At 46.3% G+C, this 27,885-nt stretch overlaps 2 protein-coding genes across 5 annotated transcripts in view; one reads left to right on the forward strand and one right to left on the reverse strand.

Annotated features, from left to right (window-relative positions):
• Window positions 1–2,098: 2,098 nt before the first annotated feature.
• Window positions 2,099–14,178, forward strand: UPK1B (uroplakin 1B). The gene is made up of 8 exons (XM_074860837.1): window positions 2,099–2,155; window positions 7,480–7,567; window positions 8,114–8,314; window positions 9,865–9,939; window positions 10,770–10,892; window positions 11,189–11,368; window positions 12,135–12,218; window positions 12,852–14,178. The coding sequence occupies exons 2-8, from the start codon at window positions 7,499–7,501 to the stop codon at window positions 12,900–12,902; spliced, it is 783 nt and encodes a 260-aa protein (XP_074716938.1). The 5' UTR covers window positions 2,099–2,155; window positions 7,480–7,498; the 3' UTR covers window positions 12,903–14,178.
• A 5,218-nt stretch (window positions 14,179–19,396) lies between these two features.
• The window catches only part of ARHGAP31 (Rho GTPase activating protein 31), a 63,508-nt gene continuing 55,019 nt past the window's right edge, over window positions 19,397–27,885 (reverse strand). For 3 of the 4 annotated variants that reach the window (XM_074853018.1, XM_074853038.1, XM_074853030.1), the window contains one exon: window positions 19,397–27,203. In XM_074853018.1, the coding sequence (XP_074709119.1) occupies window positions 24,738–27,203 (2,466 nt within the window). In that variant the 3' untranslated portion in view covers window positions 19,397–24,737. The remainder of the gene's footprint in view (window positions 27,204–27,885) is intronic. The other variant, XR_012626698.1, reaches the window with a different exon arrangement.

The following is a 27,885-nucleotide window of genomic DNA, read 5'->3' on the forward strand; positions in this document are numbered from 1 at the left end:
CGTGAGTTTGTAGCTTTCACAAGTGCAAGAGTTTGCACAGATGTGTGGTCTGGCTATACAGAGGTGTTGGGACATTCTCCACCGAGGTATGACAGCGCAGATGCAAACCTACAGGGGAGGCTAAAGCAGCTGCTGGCACCCCACTGGAAGTGCCCGTGGTGGCACCTGGGCTGCCCACCACATGGTTTGTCAGCCCCACTGCACTCCCTTGCTCAGGCCTCTCTGTCTGACCCTCTGCTCTGCACACACACTCAGGCAGACTCAGAGTCTGACCTTACTAACACACACCAAAAAAAGCACAAACAAACAAAACCCCTATCCTGACTCTCTCCATCCCAATACCAAATTTCTCTCCAGATATCACCAAAAATATTCTTACCCACTAAACCAGATTAACAACAAGCTGTGAGCAGTCAAATGGTGATGGCAGCTCAGGACTGACCACCACCCTCCCCAGCCTTACCCACTCTTCCAGACCAAACAAGGATTCACGTGAACACCCTTTTGCAGCTTCCCGGACAGGGCTACAGAGCAGCAAGAGCTCAGCCACACCAGGGCTCTCACCCAACTGCTGCTCTCAGTGCTGGTGACTGGCAAGACTACGAACTTCACTACCAGCTTCCCCTTCCCTCTCTCCACTTTCCTCATCTTCTTTTCCCAAAACAGCATTTCTACACTTGCTGCCTCTTTTCTCCTCCCAGCTGAGATGTGGTAGGGTGTCTTATCATGGCCCCATGACCAGCCAAGCTGTGATGCTCAGAAGATGCCAGCTGCTCTCAACGTCCAGCAGCGATGATGGTGTCAAATGCCTTTTCTCCCTAGGACTGCTGAAAGATGGGGTAGCAACTGCACCAAAATAGACTTCACATGTTGTAGGGGGCACAAATAATGGGCAAGCAGGTCTGAGTTATTTAGACAAATCTTCATCCCTACTCTTGAGCACCCAAGTGACAAATTTCTTGTCCCTCTCTACTAGATCAGGATGGCTGCAATGACTGGGTCTTCTTTTGCTTATTGGTGTGATACCTCATGGAGCTGGAAATGCTAAAAGCACTGTTCTTTCCTCAGGGTGAAATCTTATGGGGATCTCATGGGAGAGCTCATGGATCTCTCTTCAGCTGTGTCCAAGTACCAAGTGGTTCCATAAAACATTAGAGCTATTGCAGTTGTCACTTATTTCTCACAAGATATTTGCAAGGATGGCTACCAAGGATATATATATATATAGTCTTTTGATGCTTGCTTCTGACTTGTGAAGGGCTGTAAAAACACAGAGGTCCCATCACCCTTCCCAAGTCCATTATTCATGTGGCTGGTTTTTGCACCAGCAGATGAAGAACACCGAGCACAAGCACCTGCGCCTTTGCCAGAGACTTACTCAAGGCTCCAGTAACAGGAATCATGACTTTTGGCAGACTTGTACTGCAATGGCTGAGGGACAGGAAGGTGAGAGGCATTCCTTTTCTGCTGTGCTCCTTAGCCTCAGCCCCTCTCAGTTCATCACAGGCCAATTAATATATATGTCTGTGCTTGACTTTGCTCAGTCTTAATAAAACTGAATGTGTAAAAATCCAGCCCAAGGAAATGCAACAATCTCCCCACTTTTCATGTTATCCAGTGTCTTGCAGAGTAGCCAACGCCTACACTTCTCTTTCCAAATGAAATCCCAAGCCAAATAAAAAGAAAGTAGATCCAACCCAAACCACTGGATTTTCCCCATGCAATGTAATTAAATGAAAACATTAATTTCCTCTCTTTTTCTAGTCAGTACATTCTTCTTATGCCCATGCCAAACAGCAGTCAAAAAATCCTTATATTTATATTTATGTCCTTCCAACCTGCCCATGCTCTCTAAAGTTCAAGTATCTTGTACCAGTGAGTCATTCATCCGCCCTTTTGAGAGAATAATAGAAATTCTTTAAAGCTGCGTTGTTTTCGGCACAACGGCATTCCGATGCGATCTAAGAATCACCGAGGGGAACAGGTTTGTCTAGAAAAAAAGTTTTCCTCATGTGATGGGCACCCTACCAATCACACAGCACTTTCCTCAAGCAACCTGGGCTCTTTAAAGCCCAGCAGAGGTGGGAGAAAGGGACTTTTTCGGCTTTGAAGGTGGGTCGGGATTTCTATTGGGAAGCATCACAAGAAGGGAAGGGTGAGTGCCTTGCTTTGGTCATCGTCTTCCTCTTAATGAGGCGTGTGAGCAATAAGTGTCTGTTAGGAGAAAAGGAAGCTTTTACGTTTAATGTTTTCATTTTAGTCCCTGGGCTGTGTTTAGTATGTGAGAGTCTGGTACCTGGATAAGGTTAACTGCAGAAGATTATTAAGTATTTCATTTTTCTTACCTCAAGCTGTGTCTTCTCTATGGCTGTTTTAATTTGTTTCATATTTTTTCTCCTAAAGACTGGGGAGAAGGGAATGGGAAAATTAGATCTGTTGCAAATATATTTGGGTGTAAAAAAAAAAAATAATAAATTTTTGCAGAGAAAGATGAATCTTGTAATTCCCACTCACTTGTTAAAATAGGAAAGGCAAAAAAGCCCCCTCTTGTTTTGGCTGTGCTGAACTAATGAGGGAGAGAGGAAAAACCTACCTCCCAGCTCTATTTCCGAGGTAATTATGCTTGATGATGATTTACCAGCCACTCCACGGTTCACACAGGCTTCATTTCATAGCAATCTCTCTTGAAAGGAAACTTAATTAGTCTCTGACCCCTGCTTGATGCTGAGCTTTGTTTTTGCTTTATTTTTCTCCCCTGGTAGCACAAAAGGACTGTCTGGATCTTCCTTTTCTGAGTGTGCTTGACTCCTGGCGCACAAGCTGTTCTCTATCAGAGGCAGCTGCATTCCGTGGCCGGTGGAGCGATGGGGAAAGTCCGGCAGGGCAGGAGGAGTATGTGGTTTTGTGTGTGCTGGAGGTGTTTGCTTTAAAATAAGTCAACAAATGATGAATTGACACTTGGCTTCTTACAGCAGAGTCCAAGTGAGTCATCAATAACGTATTTAATTGTATCCTCTTAAAAACCATCTAACTCTGAAGATGTCCCAAGCACTTGGATACTTCTTTTTAAACCCCTTAGGGGCTAAATTTTCCACTAAAACCAATTGGAAAAAAAAAAAAAAAAAGTAGGTTTATGGCCGTCTGGCCCCTCAAGTCTCGATGCATCAGACCCTACAGCAGGTCAGGGTGTGGGCAGGTCTGTGGCTCACGGAGGCTTCCCGCGGCACAGCACCTCCAGCAGCAGTTCCGCCCTGCTGGCTTCCCTCCGGCAGCGCCCCAGCCCAGGCATCTCGCTCCTGCCTGTAGAGACACGCTCTCCAGCCAGGGCTGGGTGAGCATGGCGGGCAGGAGGTGCGATGCCTGGGCTTCTGCACTGGGGGCAGGTACGGGCAAGGAGCGGGTTTCTGCCGTTGAATGGCTGGGTTTGTTTAGTTGCGCTTGAGTGGTGCGGAGCCCTTCAGCCAAGGCGTCTGAAGGCTGCAGAGCCCATGAACAATAAAACAAATGCACCTCTTGTCTCTGCCTCCTTACACCAGGAGATGAGAATGCAACACGCTGCACAGGAATGCTGAAGCAAGACGGGTAGAAAGGGTTGAGGTGAAGCCCCTGTAAGCCCCACTGCCACACTGAGAGGCCTCCAAAAGTAGGATGTAGAAACAAATTATGTTCATGGGGGTGGTTTTGGACATTCCTTGGTCAGAGTGCTGTGACTCCACCATGACAACTGGCACAAAACACAAGGCAATCAAAATGGGACCCCCTTCTGCATAGGGCAACGCCAAACCTATTCTTACCCATTGGCTTTTTTGGCGAGAGATGGAGTAGGACTAGGCTAAGCAGAGGACATTAATCTGTAAGGCTACTGAAATCGTGTCCCAGTCTATAGAAAGAGGGTGTGGAGGCTTCGAAAGATCAACCAGCTCAATGTGTGTGAGGGATGCACAACAGGGACTGAATCCTGCTTGAATCCAGGTGTTGCTGTGAGCAGGGCTTCCTTTGAAAGCTTGCATGCGGTTGTCACCTAAAATACAAGGGCAGAAGCCAGCCTCTGCAGAAAGGAGTTTGCTTTTCAGCTCCCACAGTTGTGCTGCAGGTCTCATGGAGCCACTGTGAGTAGAGGAAGGGAGGAGAGGTCAGGAAAGATCCAAGGGCATGGAAATAATAGAACTGTCTGCAACTTGCGGAGGAACAGGGGGAGGCAGGGCTACCATTGCTCCCAGGCTTTGACAGGCTTAGCTGGACCCCAATAAGTGCCAGGAGTGTTTTGGGGGTGTGAGGGGAGAGGAGAGGGGAGAAGTTGCGGTCTCAGTTGTGACCAGGGTGTAAGGAAGAGGAAGAAGGATGCGCTTCAAGGGGGATGTAGGCTTTTGTAGTACAAGGGGAGCAACAGATGCATTTTCAAAGCTACTTGGAGCATGGAGCAAAGTCTATGGTAGTGATAATTGAATACTGGGGATATAGATGGCTCACAGCTAAATTGCCAGGTGACCGGAATGTGCTGAGGAACCCCAGGTCCATGCAAGCTCAAGGCCCTGACTGCCTTCTCATGCGGAGATTTTGGATAATGGTTGCAGCTGAAGCCCTGGTTTCCTCAGGGATTTCCCTGAAGCCCCAGGAAACTGTATTTGGGGCATAAAATTAAACCAGCCTGCAAGGAAGGCTCTTCTACCTCCAAACTGAGTTGTGTCCACGGGCAGGACTTGCTGGCACCTGTCTCTCTAGGCGCTGGGAGGAGGACTGCCCACCTGTGTCACACCCGAGGGCCGTTCTGAGTCATACCTGCATGCAGTTTGCCTTGGGCAAGCCGGCTAAGGTTTGCCTCCTGACTCTGTAGTCATGCGCCAGCGCCAAGTGCCACACAAGCTGCTCTTGCTCAAGGGCAGCTTTCTTCCGAGGCGGGAGGAGCAGGCAGCAGGTGGAAGGCCCCAGATCTCCTGCGGCTTCTCCTCTGGGCCATGTTGGGGGGTCGGCTCCCCAGCTGCCCAGCTGTTGTTACGGCCTTGGAGCACCTCCTCAGTCTCTCACACCCCCTCACATCTCTCATGCGTGATGCTGATACTGGACCCTCAACCATGGAAAAGGGACCAGGCAAGGTATTCCCACGCATGGCACAGGGGAATGAAGTGGATGCTGAGAAACAGACTCTGGTGCCAATCTCTTGGAGGCAGAGGGAGAATTCATATTAATACAGCAACGTCATTACAGTGTTTAGTTTTAGATCTACAGTAAAGGCTCTTCCTTGCTTTTCCTCTTCCTGGTCTCTCTGCTTCCCCCTGCCCTGCAATCCCATTGGACTTATGTAAGGGAGAGGTTACCTAGAAGCTTGACACTGTCCAGATGATATCTGTGTGGTGGTCACTGTGTCTAGCTTTCCTCCCAGCTATGGTAGCCTAGGAGGTGGGCTTGCCCCAGGAGAAGAGGTTTGCTTTCTCAGACTGGTGTGACTGCAGTAATACCTGCCCAAGGAGAGGCAAGAGTGAGACAGCTGGTGGGGAGGCAAGTGCATGGGCTGGGTAGGCAGCCCATGTACAAGGTGTGAGTGCTGTCATTACACTGCAGGGGGGTCTGAAGGAGGGAAAGGGAGGGAGAAAAAGGTTTCTGCAATGTTAAGGAAAGGGTTGTGACTTTGTTAATCACACTTGGTGTGATCTGTTGTGCTAGCCACATGGCACACTCAACCCTGCTATCTACATGGCAGCTGCTTTTCCATGTAGTAGTCAGAGTTCATGTGCTTGCGTTTGAGCAGGGAAGATCTCCTTGCTTTTTGGACTGCCCCCTGATTTGTGATGTCTCTTAGATGGCAATAACTAAAGGCTTTTCAAAAATCTCTGGAGTTTGCAGCACAAAAATCCATGAGCCAGGCAGTGGTCTCTCCAGCTTTCAGATGAGTAGAGGACCAGTGTCTGTCTCAGCTTTGGCAGACTCTGCAGTGTTGTACTGTAGACAACATATGGCCGAACATTGTCCAGACCCAGATTTGACCTGCAAGGCAGTTTTATGTGGTCCTCTGGGCATGATGGCTGGTCAACAAGTTTGGCAGGGACAGAGTTTCAAGTTGACCTCTTGAGCCTGCCATTTACAAATAGAGAGCCATACAGCTTCAAGTGTATTGGGTAGCCTCCAAACACTTCTCCAGGAATAAAAATGGCTTCTCACCTTGGAAACAATGGCCATCCCCGCTCATGCTATCATGGGAAAATATTTATGTGCTCTGCTGCTGGTATGATGGTGAGAGCACTGGAGATCCTCAAATCAATGCAGAAAGGGTGGTAGGAAATTCTGGTTTTCCCTCTGTCACTGTTGGAAGTCCTGCCTACCCTAAAATGGCAGCTGCTGAGGAGGCTGAAAGTGGCATTGTTAGAGAGGTCCCACGATGCTCTGTTCCTTTCATTGACAGCTGTGTCTGGACTTATTTTCCAACAGCTTCTCTGAAGAATCCCAGAGTCAGTAACCCCAGCAAGAGAAGGCACTAGTGCAGGTACTCTGGCAGAAGAGGGGTGTTCAAGCTGCTTTTCCTATTGTCTGCTCAAGTTGAGCCAGCTTCAGCCTCTCTTTCACAGCTTATATTTTCTTAACCACCCAGCAAACGCAGCTGTCTCAAGGTTGGGGATTTTTTCCTCCCCCTCTCCATGCACACACGTGCTGTCCCTTTGAAAGAAGGACTTGGTTGGTGCTGGCATCTGGGCTTGTTTCTCCAAGAAGTCTCACACCTCTGACTAGTGCCTTTATGCCGCTCTCTCTGGAAGGGGATGAATTCGACACGGGGTGCCGGGCCCCAGCCTGCAGGATATAACGCTCTCAGGAATTTGGTGGGAATGCTACTTGGCCTGGTTCCCACAAGCCAGCTGCAGCCTGAGCTGCTCCCTCCTTTCCTTACACCTGACTGGGAATGGGGGGCCCAGCTCCACTTCCCGGCATGGGTGGGAGATGGGGCTATCCTTAGCAAGGTGCTGCCAAGACGTGTGCCGCAGCCACGTGTGTGGGATACAGCTAAACCGCTGTGGTTATCAGTTTGGTCACGTGGCAGTGCTGGCCAAAATGAAACAACCACCAGGGTGGATAGCATACACTGGGGTAAAACTGTCACCTTTGGAAGAGGAGCGAGGTGAGGGCATTGAACTCATCCCCTTCTGACCTGGGTGTAGCTGGTGTTTCTAGCCAGGTGGAAGTGCAACACCATGAGCTGAGGCTTGCATGGGTACTGTTGTGATGACGAAAACCCTACCCAAAAGGGAGCCAAAGACACTGGCTGCCCCCAGAGTCGTCCCAATCTTCTGTAGCTCAAGTATCGGGGAGAGTTTGAGTTACCAGGTTCACACCCAGGGAAGTTTCTCCTCTGAAACTACTATGAAGCAAAGGGTGGGAGGTGTACAGCCAGGCTGGCAAGTTCTGTCTATCCTTCTCCTCAAGGTTCATTTCTGTTTCTGAGTGAAGCCTATTGTACTGGTCTAACTGAAGACTGTCTTTGTTTTTTCCCAGATTGCATGAAGAATTAAAGATGGCAAAAAGTGATGATGGCATACGCATCTTGCAGGGTCTATTAGTCTTTGGAAATGTGGTCATTGGGGTAAGTGAAGTGAGACAAGTATGGGTGGAGGCTTCCTTCCAGTATGACACTTCCTAAAACAGTAGTTCCCATCCATGAAATCCCTCTTCACGTGTGAAGTCCACACATAAATAAACCAGTAAAGCATGAGAGGAGCGGTAAAGGAGAGCTGCGCTAGCTGATCAGTTGGGTGGGGAGGGGACAGCAAGGGACAGCAGGGACTGATCCACAAGACCAACATGAGTTCTAGGGGAACAGCCCTTTCTGCTGACCAGCATCTTTCCAGTCCCCTCCCTCCATATAGTGATGGGAGAGGTTCTGTTAATTCTTTCTTAACATCCTCAAGTCCTAGGCCTGACCTCTCAGGTCTAGGCTGGGTGAGTTTTGCCTGCAATTCTTCTGTGAAGGCACAAAACAAGAGATTGTAGACTCTGGCAGAGGAGGAGTTGAGTAGCTCCTGTTCGGTGGGAAGTTGAATGAAAGGCAAGTGGTCTCTGTCTTTTTCTGTCTCTGCTATTTCTTTGGGGAAGCTTGATCTAATGGATTTCCCAAACTTGTGCTTCTCAGATGTGCGGCATTGCCCTGACAGCAGAGTGCATCTTCTTTGTGTCCGATCCCCATGGTCTCTACCCTCTGCTGGAAGCTACAGAAAATGATGACATCTATGCTGCTGCCTGGATTGGCATCTTTGTTGGCTTTGCACTCTTTGCTCTGTCTATACTTGGTATCGTCGGAGTCATTAAGTCCAACAGGACCTTGCTGCTGGTGGTAAGTGTAGCAAAGTTTGCCTACCGATTACTGCCAACCTGAAAAAATGCTGCCTTAGTTTCCCTGCTCACCTTGGTAATCATCCACTGAGCAAAGACAGCTTTTATTAGTGATAAGGAGCCAAAGGTTCTTCTTGATTGTGTTTGTGGTGTCCCACAAGGTGAATCCTGTAAGTACACATGCATGAGAAGCTCCCAAACCAGGTTGAAGGAATTAATGGTGATGGCCACAATGGAGGTTTAAGCTGACTGGCTTGACCCTGACCTTGTCCTGAAGCAATGCAGAAGCACTTGTGCAATCAGATGTAGCTGGGATGTGTTTTACATCCTTGTTTCTCCCCACCCCTTACTGCCTTTCAGCTGTCATATACTATTCAGTTTAGGAGCTGATAAGTAATGACTTCTGTACAAGGCATTAGTATGTGTTAGTATACCAAATATGGGTGCAATTGAGATCATTAGACATCAGCAGGCAGGCAGAAATTACAGGGGTGGGGGCAGAGAGCTTTGGATAAGCCAAGGATAATGTTAACATGTGAACAAATGTCTGTACAATTTCTTACTTAGTCTTTTAGATTGGCAGTGACGAAACTTAATTGGTGCTTGCATTATGAAGGGTAGAGCCAAAAACTCTAGAATCAGCTCTCTCTTGGATTAATGTGGGATGGCAGGGTGTCTGTTTTAAACAAGAGACACTTAGAGATCTGAACTCTTGTGCCAGGGAATGTGCCAGCAAACAGCTGACGGAAGAGAATTCCCTTAACTCTGAATTTTGGTGTCTTGGCTGAAACCCAAGGCTGTAGTATAGGAGATAAGAGAGGGTACAAGTGGCAGAAGCTAGAGTAAGAAGGAAACAAACTCCTTGAATCTGAGAAGAACATTATAAAATGTAGGAGGAGAAATAGAGACATGAGAATTCAGAAGGGAATATGGGAAAGGTTAAAGGGATTGTGCTGAGAAGGGAAGAGAAACAGTGAAATAGACCATGAGAGGTGATCCTCAGGATCTGTTTTCATGAAGGATCTTTGCTCACAAAGTAGAAGTGCTGAGGAAATCTGATGATGCAAAATCAGGAGGATCTGAACAACACCCTAAATTACACCTTCTGTTTCCCCAAAGTACAAGCTCTCCTGCTAGGAGTGAACAGTTTCTTGCTTAAAAGCTTATAGGTGGCAAGTGGAGGTGGAAGGAAAAGACATGTCACAAGCATAAGTTGCCAATGAGATGCAACTAAGAAAAGGGCAAATGTTACTCTCGGACATATCAGGCGAAGTGTTTTCCATAGAGGCAGGGTGGTATTAATGCCATGAGGTTCTGATGAAATCTTGTCTGGGAGATGGAGAACAATTCCAGTCATACATCTTCGAGAAAACAGATTGCAAACTGAAACAAGAATAGGGAAGGGCTACATGAAAGTTCAGGGGCATGGAGAGGACTGAGGAGACTAGGATAGCCCGGACTCCTTTGCCTTGAGTAGGGTTTCAGGCTTAATGTTGGAAAAACTGCTTAACTGTTTCTCCAAGAACTAACTCTGCTGTCTGTCTCCCACAGTATATTATTTTGATGCTGATCACTTATGCATTTGAAATGGCTTCTTGCATCACGGCAGCAACTCACCGAGACTTCGTGAGTATTTCTTTCCTCATGTATTCTTGAAACTGCGCTGGGAAACATTGCAGTCCTAGGGCACAAGGTGGTCCTGTTGGGTGTAGTAAATGGCCTGTGTGGTGGTGCAGTGTAAACTCAAAGGACTACTGCTGAGCTAGAATAAGAGCCCACAAGGAAAGTCTCCCATGTAATTATTCTAAACAAGGAAATAACTTTGTTCTTTTTAACATAGTTTTGTTATTTTTAACATTTTTAAATGTTTACAACCTTATAGTTAAGGAAATAAGTGTGAGTTAACTGAATCATCAATACAGTGTTTAGTCTTTCAGCTACGGAGTGATTAATCTATCACACATGCAGAAGACAAATCTTCAGCATTGCCCCAGGCAGTGTTACTAGTGAGGGAAAGATTACGTGGGTTATTGGAGATATTGGTAGGGAGGGAAATGACTTGTGGCACTTTAGTTCTAACCCACATATCAAATGTAACCCATAGCTTCTGCACATCCCCTGTGATCTGACATCTGGTAGAGCCTGCTTAGAGTTGTGCTCAAGATCTACATCTTTGTTGCTCCCGCTCTTCAAATCCTGCTCTTTATTTTCCTGTGTGTAAAACTGGGGGAGAAGCAGCATTCCTGTTCTCCATCAAGACTGTGAAACAAGCAAATAAACCTGCCCCACACAACGCTATATTTGCTTTACATGGGCACTTATTTACATAGTTCCTACATTCTTCTCTGTTGCTTTACATGGGCACTTATTTACATAGTGCCTGCATTCTCCCCTGTTGCTTTACATGGCCACTTATTTACATAGTTCCTGCATTCTTCTCTGTTTTTTCCCTGTAGTTCACTCCGAATCTCTTCCTGAAGCAAATGCTAGAGAGGTATCAGAAGTCAGAGCCAGACAATAACAATGACAAATGGATGACTGAAGGGGTCACAAAGACTTGGGATAAACTCATGCTTCAGGTAATAACTCTGAAAACTCTCACTAATTACTAAATGGTCTGCAGCCCTGGAATTTCAAGTCCTGCTTGGGGCGGCTTGGTAATAAAGAGGATGGCATCTGCCTTGAACCTTAGAGAAAGTCCTGCCACACTCCCCATTTTGCTCATTTATCAGATAGCAGACTGTCAAAGGCAAGCACTTCAAAAATCTCTCCCATAAATCTGTGGTTAATGCCTAACCAGCCATGTGCAGGGTCCAGCCATGTGCAGGGCTGTGACCTGGGCCCATAAAGACCATCCCCTTCTCTCTCCCCACAGAACCAGTGCTGTGGGGTACGGGGCCCCTCCGACTGGCAGGAGTACATGTCCGCCTTCCGCATCACACACAATGACGCCGACTTCCCTTGGCCTCACAATTGCTGTGTCATGGATGCCCGAGGATCTCCCGTCAACCTCGATGGCTGCAAGCTTGGGGTCCCCGGCTACTATAACAGCAACGTAAGATGCTCTCCAATTTTTCCAGTTAACATATGTTGGTCAAAAGCACCTTCCTGGAAGGAAAGGAAACAGTGAATAGCCTTTCTCCTCCACTGTAAGCTACAGGTGTTCAAAAGGTTTCTGGGGGAGAAACAATGCCTGTAGGGTCCTGGCCATGAGCTGAACACAGGATAGGTTGTAATAAAGGTTTTTCTGATGGAGAGAGAACTATTAAGAAAACTCTCCCAATGCCACCAGTAAGAAGTGACATCTCCAACATGTAGATGAACAGTAGCTAAATCAAACAGCCCAAAGATGGGTGCATACGAGTGAGTGAGTCAGCAGTTCTCCTCAAGGTCAAACTTTTCAGTAGACCAGCTTGTCCTGTTCAAACAGATTGACGGGTCATGAACATCAACTTCTGCACTAGCAAGCATTTCTAGAAGGTTTTCAAGCTTCCAAATTTGCCCGCAGCTTCTTGATTCTGGAGATCAATTCTGTGTTGGCTGTGTCTGGTTATATTTGTATACTTGGCAAGTGGATGGCACAGGAATTTGTCCTTGAAGTGTCTGAGATGGGTCTACTTTGTATTTGGAGCTAGAAACAGGTAGGCTATCTGCAAGTTGTCAATAAGTAGCATAGCTCTGGCTTCTTGAGACCCTGTGAGCTACTCAAATTGCAATAGGAGAGGAGCATGCCACCTCAGTGTCTCTCAGAGGTGGATAAGCTTGTTGCCTTGAGGTACAAGCTCAAAGCTGGTATTGATTCATTCATGGATGTCTTACAGGGTTGTTATGACGCTATTTCTGGACCAATGAACACACATGCCTGGGGTGTTGCCTGGTTTGGTTTTGCCATCCTCTGCTGGACTGTAAGTACTTAATATTTGCCTTTGTTTCCTCTTCTCTTTTCTTGCTATTCCACACCCAGTTGGGTGGAGGTGGATGACAGAACTGATGCATTTAAAATGTCTGTAGATTATAGTTATTCATTTGTCACCCATCTGCCTGTAGCCTGTCCCAGTAACAGGACTACATTTACAAGTTCCCCTCATTTCTGGCTTCCACAGGTGAGGAACTAGATGGCCTTCCAGCTTGCTGTGGCCAGCTGCCATCTCAGCAATACAACACAGCAAACACAGCTTGCAGATACTTGTTTGTGAAGGGTATTGAATCATCTAAACTGTAATCATGACAGATAATTCAGTTTCTAGTTCAAAGACTTTGTATGAGTGTTTTAAGCACTCAGGGTTCAGCAGCTTCATGACAGATAATCCCCAGCGAGCTGAGTGATCCAAGTCAAATAGTCATGGCTGCACGTATCTTCTTTCTTCACTGTGAAGCTTCCGTGCAGATAAAAAGCTTTAAGCTTCCCCTGCCTGAACAGCCTTTGCTTATCAAGAACTTCTGTTGCTCTCTCCTACCAGTAGGACTAAATGGGGCTGAGGAAGAGGTGGGGATAAGGAAAAGGGGAGCAGAGAAACTTAGTATTCTTGTCGTTTCAGTTCTGCGTCCTCCTTGGTACCATGTTCTACTGGAGCAGAACTGAATACTGAAGGCCCGGTGTCCTCAGCGCTGTCCTGAAGCAGTGTGTGAAACTGCATTCGTTTGTTTCCTGCTCGATTCTCTTCGTGCCATGGAGGATTTGAAGTTTTCCCACTACCTCTCCCATATATACTTTTGCCTCTCCAAAAACTTGACACACAGAGCTGATGACTCCAGGAAAGAATCTTCTTGTCCTTACTTTGTCCCTTGTTCTGCAGCCTTAATTGCCTCCTAGCTGAGGCACATCCTTCTTTTGCTGTGCAAGAAATCCTTGGAGCATAAGTTAAAAAGTGATCTGATTTGTTCTGTGATGACATCAGAAAATGTCCATATAAACTTGCTCCAGAAAAATCTCTCTCTAAAACTAGGCTGAATGTAAATCGTAATACTAAAGCCTCCAACAAGGGCTATGTGGGCAAAACTCTAACCTCCTGTGACCAATAAAGATGGATGCTGCAAGGGAGAAGACTGCAGATCTCTCTAATATATTTTATTGTTCAACATCTGTTCCTGGTCTCTGTCACCCCTTGCCTTAGAACAAGGCAGATTTTCTAAGAGTTTAAGTGTGTCGGCAATAAAGACATGTCACAGATAAAATGTCTGTTGCTAGTCAAGCCCAATAAAAGGCTAGCTCACTCCTCAGCAATACGCTGCCTATATTCAAGCCTGCCTCCTGTCACTGATGAAACTACCGCATGTGCTCCTACCTTCAGAAGTGCCAGTCCAGGAAAAGCTCCACTTCCTAACAAGCAACTCCTTCAAAAAGCTGTTATGTACTTCACACAAGATTTCACACATCTACGGGCTAGAATTTGTGCAGAATACGAGGGGTCCTGTGCAGTAGTTGGCTTTGCAAAAGTGGCTGTCCCACGCCCCTAGATTACCATGCTTCTTGCTTCAGCTACCTGTCACGTCCCCTCTGTCCTTCCCCTTCCCCATCCCCGCATCATGTAGGATGAAAGGCAAATAATGGCAACAAGCAGCTCTTCTGAAAAATGCAAGCAAGGAGCTAACTGAACCAAATCCAGTCCTTGCATCAGCAGTTACGGTTCTCACTCAGTTCAATAGAGGCTGTTTACTTTGGCCCAGGCTGATCTGGTGTCTTTCCTAGTGAACACTTCAGTAGTTACATGTGTCGTGTGAAATATGCTCCTGTATAGAGTGTTTTAAGGTGAAGCCTCTTCCTAAGGTGTACTGGTTCAGGTCCTGACAATTGCCAGCTGCCTTGATGCTTTGTTTTTGTATATTCACCAAAATACTAATTAAAAAGAAGTGGAAGTGAAATTTTTTTGTTGTTCAAGATTGCGTGTTTGAGAAGGGGAAATGATAAAGGTCTGTATCTGGGACATCTGGGGCAGTGCAAAAGCAGACTTTAAAGTCCTGTAACCCCATCCTCAGGATCAGAGTGCAAGTACCATGATGCACGGTGCTACAGAAACTCTGTAGCTGAATAGTCCCTTGCTAGGGTGCTGGGGGAGAGAAGCAGGCAGCTATGAGGGCGAACAGCTTGAGGAAGAAACAGGTCCCTGCAACACAGAAGGGCTTTTCTGTATGAGTGTGCCTTCAGAAAGGAAAATCCCCATGGATCAGACACTCTACTGATTCAGTGGGGTGGTGACGTCTTGGAGACCCTGGACTCTCAGCAATTTCCACAAGAAAATTAGTCTTCAGCACTTTTTTTGTGAGACTTGAGGCATGGATAGACCATGCGGACCGTGTATGTCAGTGGTCTGGGTTTGTTTTTGAAATGGGGTGGAGTTTGGTGGTAGGGGGTTTTTTGTGTCTATGTTGCTGAAACCTACAGTAATACCTAAATCTAAAGAACTCTAAAGAGAATTAGTGTCTGCCTAAGTTGGGCAGCAACAGCAAAGGCTGGGTTCTCTGCTACTTGCCATGAATGGTAAATCCCTGCCAACTGTAACATCAGAGAGGAGACAATTGGGGGAGGAAGGACAGTGCAGGCACACAGCCTCTGTCCTCGCTTGGCCAAACCCCTCCAGTGACCCCTCAGTCACAGCAGCCTTTGTGGATAGCTGCACTCCTGTGTAAAGGTCTCCTGCTCAGAGTTCTTTCTGAAATTCAAGTAGCTCTGCAAATGGGTGAAACACCTGGCTATGGGACTTCCTAGTGACTAGCAAGGCCTTCTGCATATGGATGTGGCTGGAGATATGGCCTGGAGAAAACTTTAGGACCAAAGAAGCAGATAATGTCAAATATTATTCTCCTCCTCTGGTCTTTTGCTTCAGACCCAGAGGTCTCTTCCTTCCTGCTTCATCTAAATGTGGTGTGATTATAGCACTGTGCTCAATATAGGGAAAATGCTGCAGGATTTTGCAGGAGAAGAACTGAGACTACTCTGAATAGACTAGTGCAGTATTAACTGCTCCAACCAGTTGCGAATGATACCACTGACCTATTGCATAAATGGCAGCTTAAGCCAATTAAGTTTGGGTTCTTCAAATTTGCTTTCTGTTTCTTAAACCTTTCCCTCACATTGCACTTCATGATTTATGTTTTAAAAAAATAAAAGCTGTGATGAATGAACGATCCAGGCAATGGTGGATCTATGCAGAAGCACCAAGCATGCCACAACGCAACCAGAAAAACCCAGCTTTGTCCACCTAAAATAAGGAGGAAGAAGACTGGACTGATGGCAGAATGACGTTGAGCAGGCTTGTGAAAAATCCTGCACAGCTTTTTCTGGTTTTTCAGCTTCTGAATGTTGATTCCAATCTCTGCAAGTTCCCTACCTGGGATGCCAGGGGAGGGTGAGGAAGGGATGGAGTCTGTGACAGGAATGGTGGTGAACTGGTTTATGTGTTGGCTGAGGCTCGTAAAGAAATCCTGGTCATTCTCAGCTGTTCGGTTGCTGCCTGAAGGTATGGATGTATGCGGTCTTCAGAGCAGGCAATATGCATACGTGCATGAAAACTGCTGGACTACAACAGTATGAAGAAAAAAAAATTCTCCAGATGGAAGCTGTGTGGTTTGTTTGCAGATTTACTCTGTGTATTTCCTCTCTGCAGGTGTGAATATTCACAGTTCTCTCCTGGCAAAAAAAAAAAAAAAGCGTGCTTCATTTCTCCCATGGAGAAATACCAACCACATTTTTAGATTATTAATTTATTGTCAAATTCCCAGCTCTGAGAAATCAGAGTCTCGCTGAGAAACATCCTCTGTTCATGCCTGACAGAGCAACGTGGCCTCCAAGCCAACAAGAATCCCAAATCCTCAGCTGCTCCCCTCCCGTACACACACGGAATCACAGAATCACAGAATCATTCAGGTTGGAAAAGACCCTTGGGATCATCGAGTCCAACCATCAGCCCTACTTTACAAAGTTCTCCCAAACAAACATTCTCACACAAACGTAACCTGATGTCTTTCACACTGTTGAATGCTTATGGCGGGCAGTACTGAAGGTCTCTGTTCCTTCAGGCAATGGGGCAAAGCGGGGCTGCCTCTTGTAATTTGTACCTTGCCCCCATTTTCCCAAAAAGCTTTCCTACCCCTTCCTCCTTTCCCGTCACTTCTTCTCCTGCATGAGATCTCTTTGCACAGACTCTCTCAGGCACTATTTCTCCTACCTTGCTGGTTCATACACAACATACAATGCCCACTATGTGCCGTGCTTGCATCTGGCTACCCTGCAAAAACCAGCAACCAAGCTGTCGGTGGCGTTCGGTGTCCTCTGACTCAGAAGATTTATTCCCCATCCTGCTCACTGCCCTGGCATCTTAGTTTTTCACATTCCTTACAACAGAGACTTGTGCCAAGCAAATGTTTATTGGGACCAAGTATGACCTAAAACTAGCTCATAAATGAAGCGTCCTTCTCCCATCCCTTGGCAGCCCTGCCCTCTTTGGCAACTGGGGAAAGCCTCTGCAACGTGTGGTATGCTGGGAACCTCCTGCAAGAACTCTCTCTGTAATCTCAGTCATCTATCTTTAGGAGATCTTGCTGCGTGAGGAGTTGAGGATGACTGCTGAGGGTTTATCCTCAACAGGAAAAAAAGGTGAGGATGTTTCTGGCTGTGTTAGCTTGCACGCGAGGTGAAATTCCAGCATAGACAAGGTCATCTGCAGTTCTTGCACACTCACTAGTTGAGATAAACTCTGCAAGAGAGCTAAGCGATGAGCAGTGAGCTGCTCTGGCTGCTCAGGGCTGTTACTGACTGTGAGTGAACGCAGGACGGAAAACCTTCCCTCTCTCTATTTTTTCTGAGGCGACACTCACCTTTAGCAGAGTGCTGTGGCTGGCACAGAGGCTGGAGAAGGTAAAGGCAAGCCACTTCAAATAACCCCTGAAAATAAGCAGCCTACTCTTTTTACATCTCTCTTCTGCCTCCACTGTCTGTCCCTCAAAGTTTAAAGCAAATTATCTCACAGTACAAGAAAAGGTGAGCACTTATTTTTTCTGATCTAAACTTCTTCCTGACTCTTATGAAGGAGGAGGGAAAGAAGGAGGGACTTAAATGATAGAGAGCTGTGTGCTCCCTGTAGCAGTTGTCCTATGGGAGAAAACAGGTCCAGTTTTAAGATATATCTGGATCCAAATTGCATCACATAATTCCTATGAATTTTCTAGGTTTGAAAAATGTAGTTCATCTCGCACTGCCATTTACAAATAAGACATGAGAAAATAGGTTACCCGGTTCTATTATGGAATGAACCAAATGTTCTTAATACTCATGCTCTAGCTAACTTTGGGGGCGTCAGGACTTGGCCAGGTCTAAACTTCACAGTTCCTGTTCATTTCTAAATCTTAACTCTGAAACTGTTCATCCTTTACCCTTGTGGTGAGACATGTTCTTTGAGAAGTTTATTCTGCTCAGATGGAAAATTAACTCAGAGATCTCACTACCTTTCTCCACCTTGGCCACTATGATCCTCTTCTTTTTGCTGTTGTTGATGTCTTGTGCCAGCTTGGCCTAAGTCTCCCCCACTGGGCTAAATTTCCTTCCGTGCACTACCTGCCTTCCCTTTGCTGCCAGTTGACCTTTAGCTCCATCCACTGGGATACCAGCTACACATGTTCTGTGTCCCACAGCTGCTAGACTCTTGTGTTGCAAGGAGGATGCATGAGACACTGGTATCAAGTGCTCTTTGGTGCTGGGTTAGATTGTTTTCCGGTTAACAGTCAGTTTGGGAATTTGCTTGATCCTGCTTTTGGCTTAGCTGAAAGTATCCAAGAGGTAGCTGGTGCTTCCAATACAACCTACACAGATGTTTGTCCTGAGTCAGACTTGCAAACTCGTAGTGATGGGAAAGTGAGCAAAAGGAATTGATTGGAATTGTGTCAAGCACTTCCACATGTTTGAGCACTCTGATTTAGGTCACGGTGCTGCGTGGAGCATGACTAGGTCTGCAGTGTGCCTTTTGCTTGATTTTTATAACCATGGGAATGCTGGGGGGCAGTTTGAGATTCTCCTCTTGTCTTATGGCCAAGTCATTGCTAGACTCTGTGGCACAAAGAATGCAAAAATACTGTTTCTCGAACAGCACTAATGACTGGCTATGGCTAACAACAATTACAGAGGTCAACAGACATGGTTTTCTCTCCCACATTGTGTGCCAGTTGCCATGGTAAGCAGGAAGCACAGCCCAGGCATTTTCCTAAAGGGAAATTGAAGTCATGAAGGAGGTAGGAAAGGGAGTCAAGCCCTGAATTCAGCTGCTGAGTAGGAAAAAAAAGGTATTTCATTTAACCTAATGATTCGTCTGTTTTTTGGGGAGAACAAAGAGCAGGCTGAACTGCAGGTTTGCCTACTGGGGCTACAACCACAAGAACCCCTCTCAGGTTTTTTTTTCCCCCGAGGGTAGAATAACGGACGGATACTAATAATATTCACTTCCACACTACAGCTCAGAGACTGGATCAATGAGGGCACTGCAGGAATCCAGAGAACCAGGAAACTTAATTCATATTTTTTTTAAGTTCTTGCTTGTCCTTTACAAATCAACAGAAGTGCACGCACAATGCACCAGAGGCTTCGTAATAATTTCTCTTGTTCCAGCTTGTCTTCCACTCTACAAGCATTGGGATCCCCAAGTATTTCTGTACTCTGCTCTGCGTTGCTCTACATTATCACAGGCAAGGCAGAATTCTGCAGGAGATGGGATAAATGGGAGGATGTGGTTGTGCATCACTGAAACTTCAGCCTGGAAGAACTAAAAATGGTAAGAAAAAAGATGAATTTTACCCTTGGAAATTTTAAAGCATTTCAGATAATGGTAATTCTACAGAAGTCTCCAAGCCCTCGCTTCATTTTCAGAGCTGCAGAGCGGCTGCAGCCTTCATAACCTCCCATCAGAAAACTGTGTGAACAGGCCCTAACCTTCATCCCCATAGTCAAAACTCAAACACAACTTAGTGCCCTGACCACTCACACAACAAAAGAAGGCCTCAAACTCCATGTCAGAGGAAGACAAATGCATTTGCACTTCATTCATAAACCAAATCCAGGAAAAAGAAAATGTTTCAAAACATCACTAGGGCACAGGTCTGTTTTTATAAAAACTCCAGTTTAATCTCATGGCTGAGACCTGGCAAAACATCTTTTTTTGGTTTTTTGGGGGGTTTTTTTGTGGCTGTTGGGTTTTTTTCTTTTTTTAAAGCAATAAGGCACAAAGGCAGGCAAGTCCACACGGAGATCAAAGCTTAACAAAAATACAATCCATCAGAGCTAGCAGGAGAAATAATCACAAACCAGGGCCAGTGGGATGGGGACAGTCCTTTTCACAGTGTCTGACTTCCAGCCCTTCCCTTGACCTGGCAGCAAATAGTATTTCAAAGGGGACCAGTCCCTGCAAGAACAAGATCTAAGGTCTGGGCTGCTGCATGGAGCCCTCAGGAAGCACTTGCCTCCTGCCATCCTTCCTTTCCAGGGCTGTTAAAGTCCAGCTCCATCTCCAGTTGAACTCAGTGGCAAGCTTTCCATTCCTTACTTGGAGCAGAATTAGTTATCACCAAGGCTTTACATTGATTAGGAGCAAGCAAAAACTAAACCAAATTGGGATCAGCTACAGCTTCTTCCCCACCCCTAGAGATTTACTTTTTTTATAGAGATGGAGAGAAGAAAAAGGGACAACTGAAAAACCTGGGCATGCTTGAAGGGTACTATATGCTCCAGTAGATTGTTTGCATTTTCAAGGACCGAGGAGAAGCTTGTGGTAGAAAACTAAATCAGTCCTTGCGCTCTGGTCTCCCCATATCTCATCTCTTCTCTCCCAGGACATGATCTGGCTCAGGAAAGCAGATTCAGACCTTCTGCCCACCACAGATTATCCAGAACTCATTAACTTCTCCATGGGCAAAAAGCCAGTTGATCTCACACCCTCGGTGCTACATAAATTGCAGCAGAAAACAGTTCCATGCATCAGCCCAAGTTTCACAGATGTGCAGGATTCTATTTAGGCAATTCCTTCATTTTAATTACATTTCCTTTTTAATATATTTATATAGAATGTTCTTTTATATATATATATAAATTTAACACAATATTCACCACTACAGGCATTTCAGAATTCATAAAGAAAGAAAAAAGTTTGATTGCACCATTTGGACTCTGGCTGAGGGAAAATGTTGCAGGGCTTTATGGATGCTCTCTAATACAGACCTAAGTTCCTCTGAAGCTCTAAAGGTGAAAAAAGAAGTGCTTCAGTCTTTCTGAAGTGATAGCATTGGATGGACAGCCCAGAGGAATGTGGTTTATAAGGTGAAATATAATCCTCATTTCTGTTTACTCTGCCGCCAAGAAGGCAGCTCCCACATGAGCTAACATTATCCATGTCCCTCCTTTCCATCAGAGGATTCCCATCTTTGCCAGCCCAACCATTTCACTCTGAGCTACACTTGACAGAAGCTGCACAAAACCCCTGACTACATGGGAATAATAAATGAAATTTAGTCACTTGTCTCCCATTGGTAAAAGTCCACAAGCAACACATGCTGGTGATACCATATCAAGACTGAGACTAGGGCCATCTGCAAACTTGGGAATGGCCTTTACACTCTTCACAGTCTCAGGAGAATCAACATGTACTGCAGGGTCCCTAAAACCATCTTTGCAGAGCTGCAAATGGTGTGTGACAGTCTATTTAGGAAGGTCCTTTCCATAACGCCAAGAGTGACTGACTCAGCTCTCCTGTACACAAAACTTCAAATTCTGGGCCAGACCCATGTCTCATAAATCTGGTCTATCCTTCTCCATAATGCTTCACACACACAAAAATGAACAAAGCCAAAAAACCAAGAAAAAATAACCAAAATCCCTTTTTAAAGTCTCTAGTGTTGCAGGGTTGTGCTGGAGGGCAGGAGTTTGGTACCCTCAATGTACCACTGCAAAACCCTGAACTTCTGAAGTGCTTCCAGTCTCAGACTCAATCTGCTACTGCAGGGTGGCAGAGGACAACCTAAGGGCTCTGAATGACATCAGGACATCAGCTGACCTCAGGAATGGATTAGTAAAGTTGGATCTCAGAAAGCTCCAACCACACAGTGAGCACCGTTCGATGGGAGATGGCTTCTGTCTTCTGGCTCTGTCCAACTATCAAGCTCCGGTCCTTGAAGCTGACTGCAACTAGCAGTATCAACATGGATCTATCATCAAGCATTACCAACTCTGCAGGAGTCTGAGTCTGGAGCTGGGAATGGTGACTCCTATGCAGTGGTGCACTTTGCAACTAAGCAAGCACTCTTAGCTCTTAGCAGGATCTGGGGCTTTATCTCAGCGCTCTTGATACAAGCCCACTTGGGACCATAAAGCAATAGTGATGCGCCTGCATTAAGCCCACTTGGCTAGGCTCTTGGAAGTTTGATACATCAGCTGAAGGCTGGAGATTAAACTGTAGATAGAGATGGGATCGAGCTACAAAATAGAGATGTCATTACAGAATCTCTGCTTAATTAAAATCCAGGACCTGGATCTGAGTTCAAATTCTGAAACACCCTTAAAAAGTATAGTCTGGATACAGATTTTAGCTGAGGCTGATCTTTAATATTAAAGTAAAGATTTCTAATAATTTTCTCTTTCAGGAGTTTCACCACTTATGCCAAAAGCGCTATTACTTACTGGAACGCTGTTAAGAGTTGAGACAGTGTATTATATACAAATTGCCAGACCTCATTTCTTGCTCATAGATCATCTTATATGAGAATAAGGAGGGGAAAAAAATAAAAGGAACAGTTTTAAGGTGCCAAGGTTTCATCACATTTTCTTTTTCTTTTGATACATTACTTCGTGAGCTTCTCTGGCTCCATTCCAGATGCCTTGGCAGTCAAAACTTCTAGGAACTGAGAGAATATAAATCCCTGTCCAAAGTAAACTGTTTTGTTGACGCCAAAAAAACCTAGGCATCATTTCCACAATTTTTACTTTCTCTAAAGCCTTACCACAATACCTTGTATCGCACCTTCCCAAGTCATTTGCCATTAACCCAGCCATGGTGGTTAAAAGCTTTCGCATGAGGCAGTAAAAAAGGCATTTGGGTGCCATGTAAATGCAGTGCAGAGCTGTGCTAACTATGAGGAGCACGGAGGACTGGCAATCCCCTAGTTTTATTGGGAGGCCCAACAGGCATCTTGTGGTCTGGGAGGAGGATAATACAATTGTCATGAAGCTGCATGTTCTGGACTTGCCATCCACAGCTTGCCCAGGAAAAGCATAGACTGACATCTCTGAGAGAACATGGACCCAAACAAGAACTCCAGGGTCTTGTCTGGTTTAATATTCTCCTTCAACAAAACTGACAGCACAGACCTAGTTCTCTGCTCTGTTCTCTCTTATAGGGCATTATGCACAAATGAGGAGTACAATGGGGAGGATCAAAGACTGCAACTGGTGACAGGGAAAGGCCCTCTTGGTTTTTCATGCTCCCTTTGGATATGGCAGGAGAAAATTCTGCTGAAGATACATTCCTTGCCTTTGTGGGCCCAGAACTTCTCAAAAGTACTCTGGCATCTCTCCCCTTTAGCAATCAAAGAGTGCAGAGAAAGCACCATACAGGCTCTGGGCCCTCCAGCCACAATGACACTAATGGAGTGACACATTCAGTACAGACCAGGAGCTCATGGATTGAGTTTGCTAACAATTTGAAAATGCCAGTAAAAAAAAGTCAGAAAAAAAAGCCCTAAACATACATCCATTGGGAAATTCTGACTGACACTCCTTGCGGTGGCTATAGCACTTCCTACCAGATGCTTAGCTACTGCTTAAACTATAGCCCATAATAACCATCCGAGGGCCTACAGACTCAGACATCTCCGTGAATGATGGCCCCTGCAAGCACCATTACAAGGACAATCTCAGTGCTGGCAGCAACACCTGTGTTCCCGTCTCCTCCGTAGTCACTAGTGACACTTAAATTGCAGAGAGAGCACAGGCTGTACCTGACTTGGCAATCGCCCACAGTCACATACCCGGCAATAGATGAGCCTGTGGTGAATGTAGAGTTAGAGGCTTTATAAAGGAAGCTTTAATTCTATTCCCACAGCAGCTGTTGCTTATATGAACGTGTATTTGCCTGTAACAATAACGGCCCTTCAGGAGAGAGTTTAATTCACTTCAAATCCACCTCTCAGGATATTGTTCATGATCTGTTCTGCAGTCCCACAAATCATCCTCTTTACCACACTCTTAATCAATCTGAAAGCACTGAGGGCCAGGGAGGTGACAACCAGCCATGCTCTCAAAGAAACAGTGTAAAATCAGAAGCAGAGGAAGTTTAAAGGAAGAAGAAGCACCTGGGGACATGCCACACAGTGGCAATGAAAGACCAAGGGTCAAAGATATGTCAGTCAGGGTGCAAGAGGACAATAGCCCAAGGACGTGCAGATCAGAAGATCCTCTTGTTTTTCTCTGCTGTTGGCAGTGTGGAGCACAGCTGGAGATAGTTTCAGAGGTGTCATCTGGCTTTAAGCAATGATGAAAATAGTTGATACTGGCCTTTGCTGTGAACTTATCTTTGCTTTCATTGACACCAGCCTGAGAAGTCTCTACCACTGGACAGCCAGCCGCACACTCATTCCCCAGCCACACAGATCTTGTCTGCCCAAGGAAGGTGTGGCTGAGCACAATAAAACTCACAAGCAGGAATTGGAAGATTAAAAGAAAAACTAGGCGTTTCCTGTCCAGCTACTTTCATTCCAGCTCTTGCACATGCTGGAAAGAGCACATCTTTGATGCAAGGACAGAGCGGGAGGCAGCGCCTTCAGGTTGTACGTTTGTCACTGGAACATCCTTGGATGTCTCACAACCTGCATGACTTGCTCAAGCCAGCTTCGCCTTCCTCTTCAGCTATCCCCAGCCTCCTGCACTGTTTATTTGCACTGTCTAAATCAGACAACAGAGATAGATAGGCATGGTCCTTTACTGGTGTCTGGAAAACAATGAAAGAAGGTCCCAAACATCTGGACTTACCTCCTCAGCAGATACTGTGCCCCTGCACCCTGGGCTGCAGTGCTTTGGAACAGTGTTTCCTCCCAGCCCTATTTTCTAATTATACCAAGATTTATTTTTCCTTTTTTCCATAGGGAGGATGAGACTTTCACAAGGCTTGTTAGACAATAAGTATGAGGAAATGCAAGTTCCTTGGTACTGGCTTACAAAAAAAAAAAAAAAAGCAGACTGTGAGGGACTAGGTAGGGGTAAGAAAGGGAAGGAAAAGCAAGACAAAAAGACTATGACCCTCCGTAGCAAAATGCTTTTCAGGAAACCGTAAAGAATTCGGGTCCATCTTGCACAAAATAGTTATAACAACAGAGGCAGTATAACAACAATGGCAACAGAGTTGGTCTCGGACACTCCCATCCCATCCACCATGGAAAAAGAGTAAGAGAAGCAGTTGCTATTCAATCTGCCTCCCGCTTCGTCCATCCAGAATCACAGAGCGCCTCTGGGGCTGGTAAAAGCAGCTGGTAGAAGTCTCCAGTCTTTGGCCATTCTTGGGGATGGTCATTTTGTTCCGCAGTGTCACCCCCTCAGGTGTTGTCCGCGAAGTCTCAGACAGATCGCCACAAATGGGGCTCGAAGAGGTGGTCTGAGTGGGGCTCCTTATGGGTGATAACAACACCCTGGAGTCTGCTGAAGAGGAGGGGTGGTCCATAATGGGGAAGGGGGGACTGAAGAGAATCAGACTCTGGGGCCTCCCAGGCCTAGATCTATAGGAAGGCTTGGAGAACCCTGATGGCCTCTCCATCTTTGAGGACTGTGGGTTATCTCCAGCTGTCTCCCCCTCAGAGGTGCGCTTTCGGCGCAGAACAGGGACATCCAGAGTGGGGTAATGACTGGACTGAGATGGCTCCAGTGGAGAGCCAAGGCTGCTGTGCCAAGGACAGGCTGAGTCCTTTTGAGCTGGGTCACTGTTTTCTTTCTCTGCTTTGGCTTTCTTCTCTGTCAGCGGGCTCTTGGGGGCTTCCAAGTGGCTCCATGCCACCCTTTGAGTCTGCCTGATGGCCTGCTTGGCTTCTGCTTCCTTCTTCTCAGCTGGTGGAGCGGTGTTCTGAGCCTGCAGGGGTTGGGGGATCTGGGTGTACTGAATCTTGGGTGGTATCACGGGTACCGCTCTAGCCTGGCACATCTTAATCATGAAGGAGGTCCTGACCGCTGACACGCTGACGGGAGCAGAGTTACGACGGCCAGTGGTGGCATGGGCCACTGCCAGGTAATCCAAGTCTAGGTCCACGTGGGCACTGAAGTGAGACCCCCAGGAAACGCCTTTACTGGCAGCAGGGCAGGCAGTCGGCAGGGATGGGACAGAATCACTGCTTTTTACTTCCTTCTGCACGCACAGGAGGTTCCCAGGGGCAGAGGGCATGGACAGGCTCTCGAATGTGAACAAATCTGAGGCTGGAAGGAGTGAATCCAAGTTGAGGGATGATGGTCTAGTCTTTACTTTGCGAGGTGTTTCTTCACCTTTATTACTCAGCTGTGACTCAGTGGCAGAGCACAATGCTTTGGTGACAGTATTGTCACCCAGGGCAGTGTCTTGAGACATGGATAACTCCTCCTTTGTGTTCTTCACCTGTGAAGAACTGCCTGGGCTATTTTGGTGTGGTAAAGACAGCTCAGGCTTTGAGCTCCAAGGGTTTTCTCTGCTCACATTCACTTTCTTTTCCTCTGGCTCTGAAAGAGGGATTCTGGAGAGTCCTTCCTTCTCAGTTGGTGCTTCCTCCCTGCTGAGGGGGTACCTCATCTCCTCAAGTTTTGAAGGTTCTTCTGGAGAACTTGTGCCATTCTCATCTTGCTTAGCTTTGCTCAAACTAGAGGGTGAGATGGGTTGTGTTTTGGGCAGCTCACAAGTCACTGGCAGAATGTCACTGCATGGTTGTCGCTGGTCAGTGGCATCTATGAAAGAGAATGGGATAGTCCACAGACTCATCACTGTGTCTTTGCTGTCCAGGGAGAGGCTGCGACTGAATCGTGGTCTAAGAGAAAGTCCTGTCTCTGTTCTCTGGCTCTGTGGCTGAAACTCCTGTATCATCTTCTCCTGAATGTCCTTAAAGGTGGGGGAATGGAGTGGGCTTGTAACCCACTGGTGATCCTCCCATGGCTCCACAAGCTCTAAGCTCTGCACAATATCTGTCCAGGTATCCTCATCATCCTGGTCACCAGCATCATGGGTTCTGCTAATAGCATTGCCCTCCTTCAGCTCCTGGATTCCAGCTCCACTCAGTGCCTTGGAGGTGAATGTGTCCCTTTCATCAGTGGTCAGTATCTCGGGCTTCTCCCTCTGAGTCTGGACTCTGCTAAGATCATCCTTTTCCCTCTGCAGCTGGCAAGTGTTATCTTTTTCTCTCCCTGACTCTGGACATGCTCCTTTGGAACAAGAAAATTCATCACTTGGGGCAACCTCATTAAATTCTGATTGACTACGAAGCTTCCAGTCCAGTGGAGGAGTGAAGCATTCACTCTTGCTCTCCACCACTGGGTGGTCGTTCTTTGGAGCTGCTGTGCCAGTAGAGAGAGTACCCACTTTGGGTAGGGCTGAAGCACAACTCTGCTGTGCAACCACGTCAGACTGGCAGTTGTGGAGGGTGTCTTGTTCCATGCCAGCAGCACCAAATAAAGGCACCTGAGTTGTCATCTGTGGTGTTCTGCTTGCAGATTTCTGCTGAGACAGTGTTGGACTCTGTCCCGGACCAGAGAAATAGATATCTGTTTGTACTGAAGAAGAGGATTCAGAAATTAGGTCCGTCTTGGGGACAGCTGCTGGCAAGAGCAAGAGCTCCTCTTCAGGTTCGATAATTTTCAGTTCCTGCTGTATCTCTGGCCACAGTGGCTCTAGAAGGGCATTCCCAGGGTCCTCCTCTGTCTGAAAAACAGAAGAAATGACATGACCTGGCAGCTCACAACTTACCAGTAAATACCCCTTCATTTTTCTCAAACAGCCCTCTTAGAATAGACAGGCTCCTGGATGAGCACACTCTTGGGTACAGAAACACAGACATGCATACTACTACCAGTTCAAGAAAGGAAATACATCTATAAACAAGTGGGTTATGGAGGAGAAGATCTGATGTGTAGCCAGAATTAAGCCTGGACAGATATGCTGAAAGAGTGAGGTGAATGAGTAGCTGGAATGTCTCAGCCTGTTTCTCGGCTCTTCCCATTCAGGCTCACTTGGCCTTGCCAGAGGATCTGCATTCCCAAATCACACACAAACTGGAATGAATAATCTATTCAAGGAACCATGCCAACAGATCTTTAAATAGCTGTCCAGAGATGAGTATCGCTGTAAGAAACTTGGTGAAAAAGCTCTGCTAGAGATACAGATGAGGCAAAAATAATAATAATTTTAAAAAAGGATGTAGAGAATGGAAGAAAAAAGGACTGTTCAGGCTGTCCAGGACAAATGGAACAGCAAAAATAGAAGGAGAATTCAGAGACCATGGGTCAAAATGCTCAGACATCCAGACAGTCTCACATCTGGAAAGTCTCAGAGAAGACATTGTACTGACTGCAATCAGATAGTTACAGGAAAAGAAGACCAAAAT

The sequence above is a fragment of the Strix uralensis genome, chromosome 2, assembly GCF_047716275.1.
Source record: "Strix uralensis isolate ZFMK-TIS-50842 chromosome 2, bStrUra1, whole genome shotgun sequence".
Lineage (NCBI taxonomy): Eukaryota > Metazoa > Chordata > Aves > Strigiformes > Strigidae > Strix > Strix uralensis.

What these genes read in the sequence shown, in the direction of transcription:
- UPK1B (XM_074860837.1), top strand. Translation starts at nt 7,499, where the DNA reads ATGGCAAAAAGTGATGATGGCATACGCATCTTGCAGGGTCTATTAGTC. An exon ending in TTGGAAATGTGGTCATTGGG is followed by an intron (nt 7,568 to 8,113) that starts GTAAGTGAAGTG and finishes TGTGCTTCTCAG; the next exon opens with ATGTGCGGCATTGCCCTGAC. An exon ending in ACAGGACCTTGCTGCTGGTG is followed by an intron (nt 8,315 to 9,864) that starts GTAAGTGTAGCA and finishes TGTCTCCCACAG; the next exon opens with TATATTATTTTGATGCTGAT.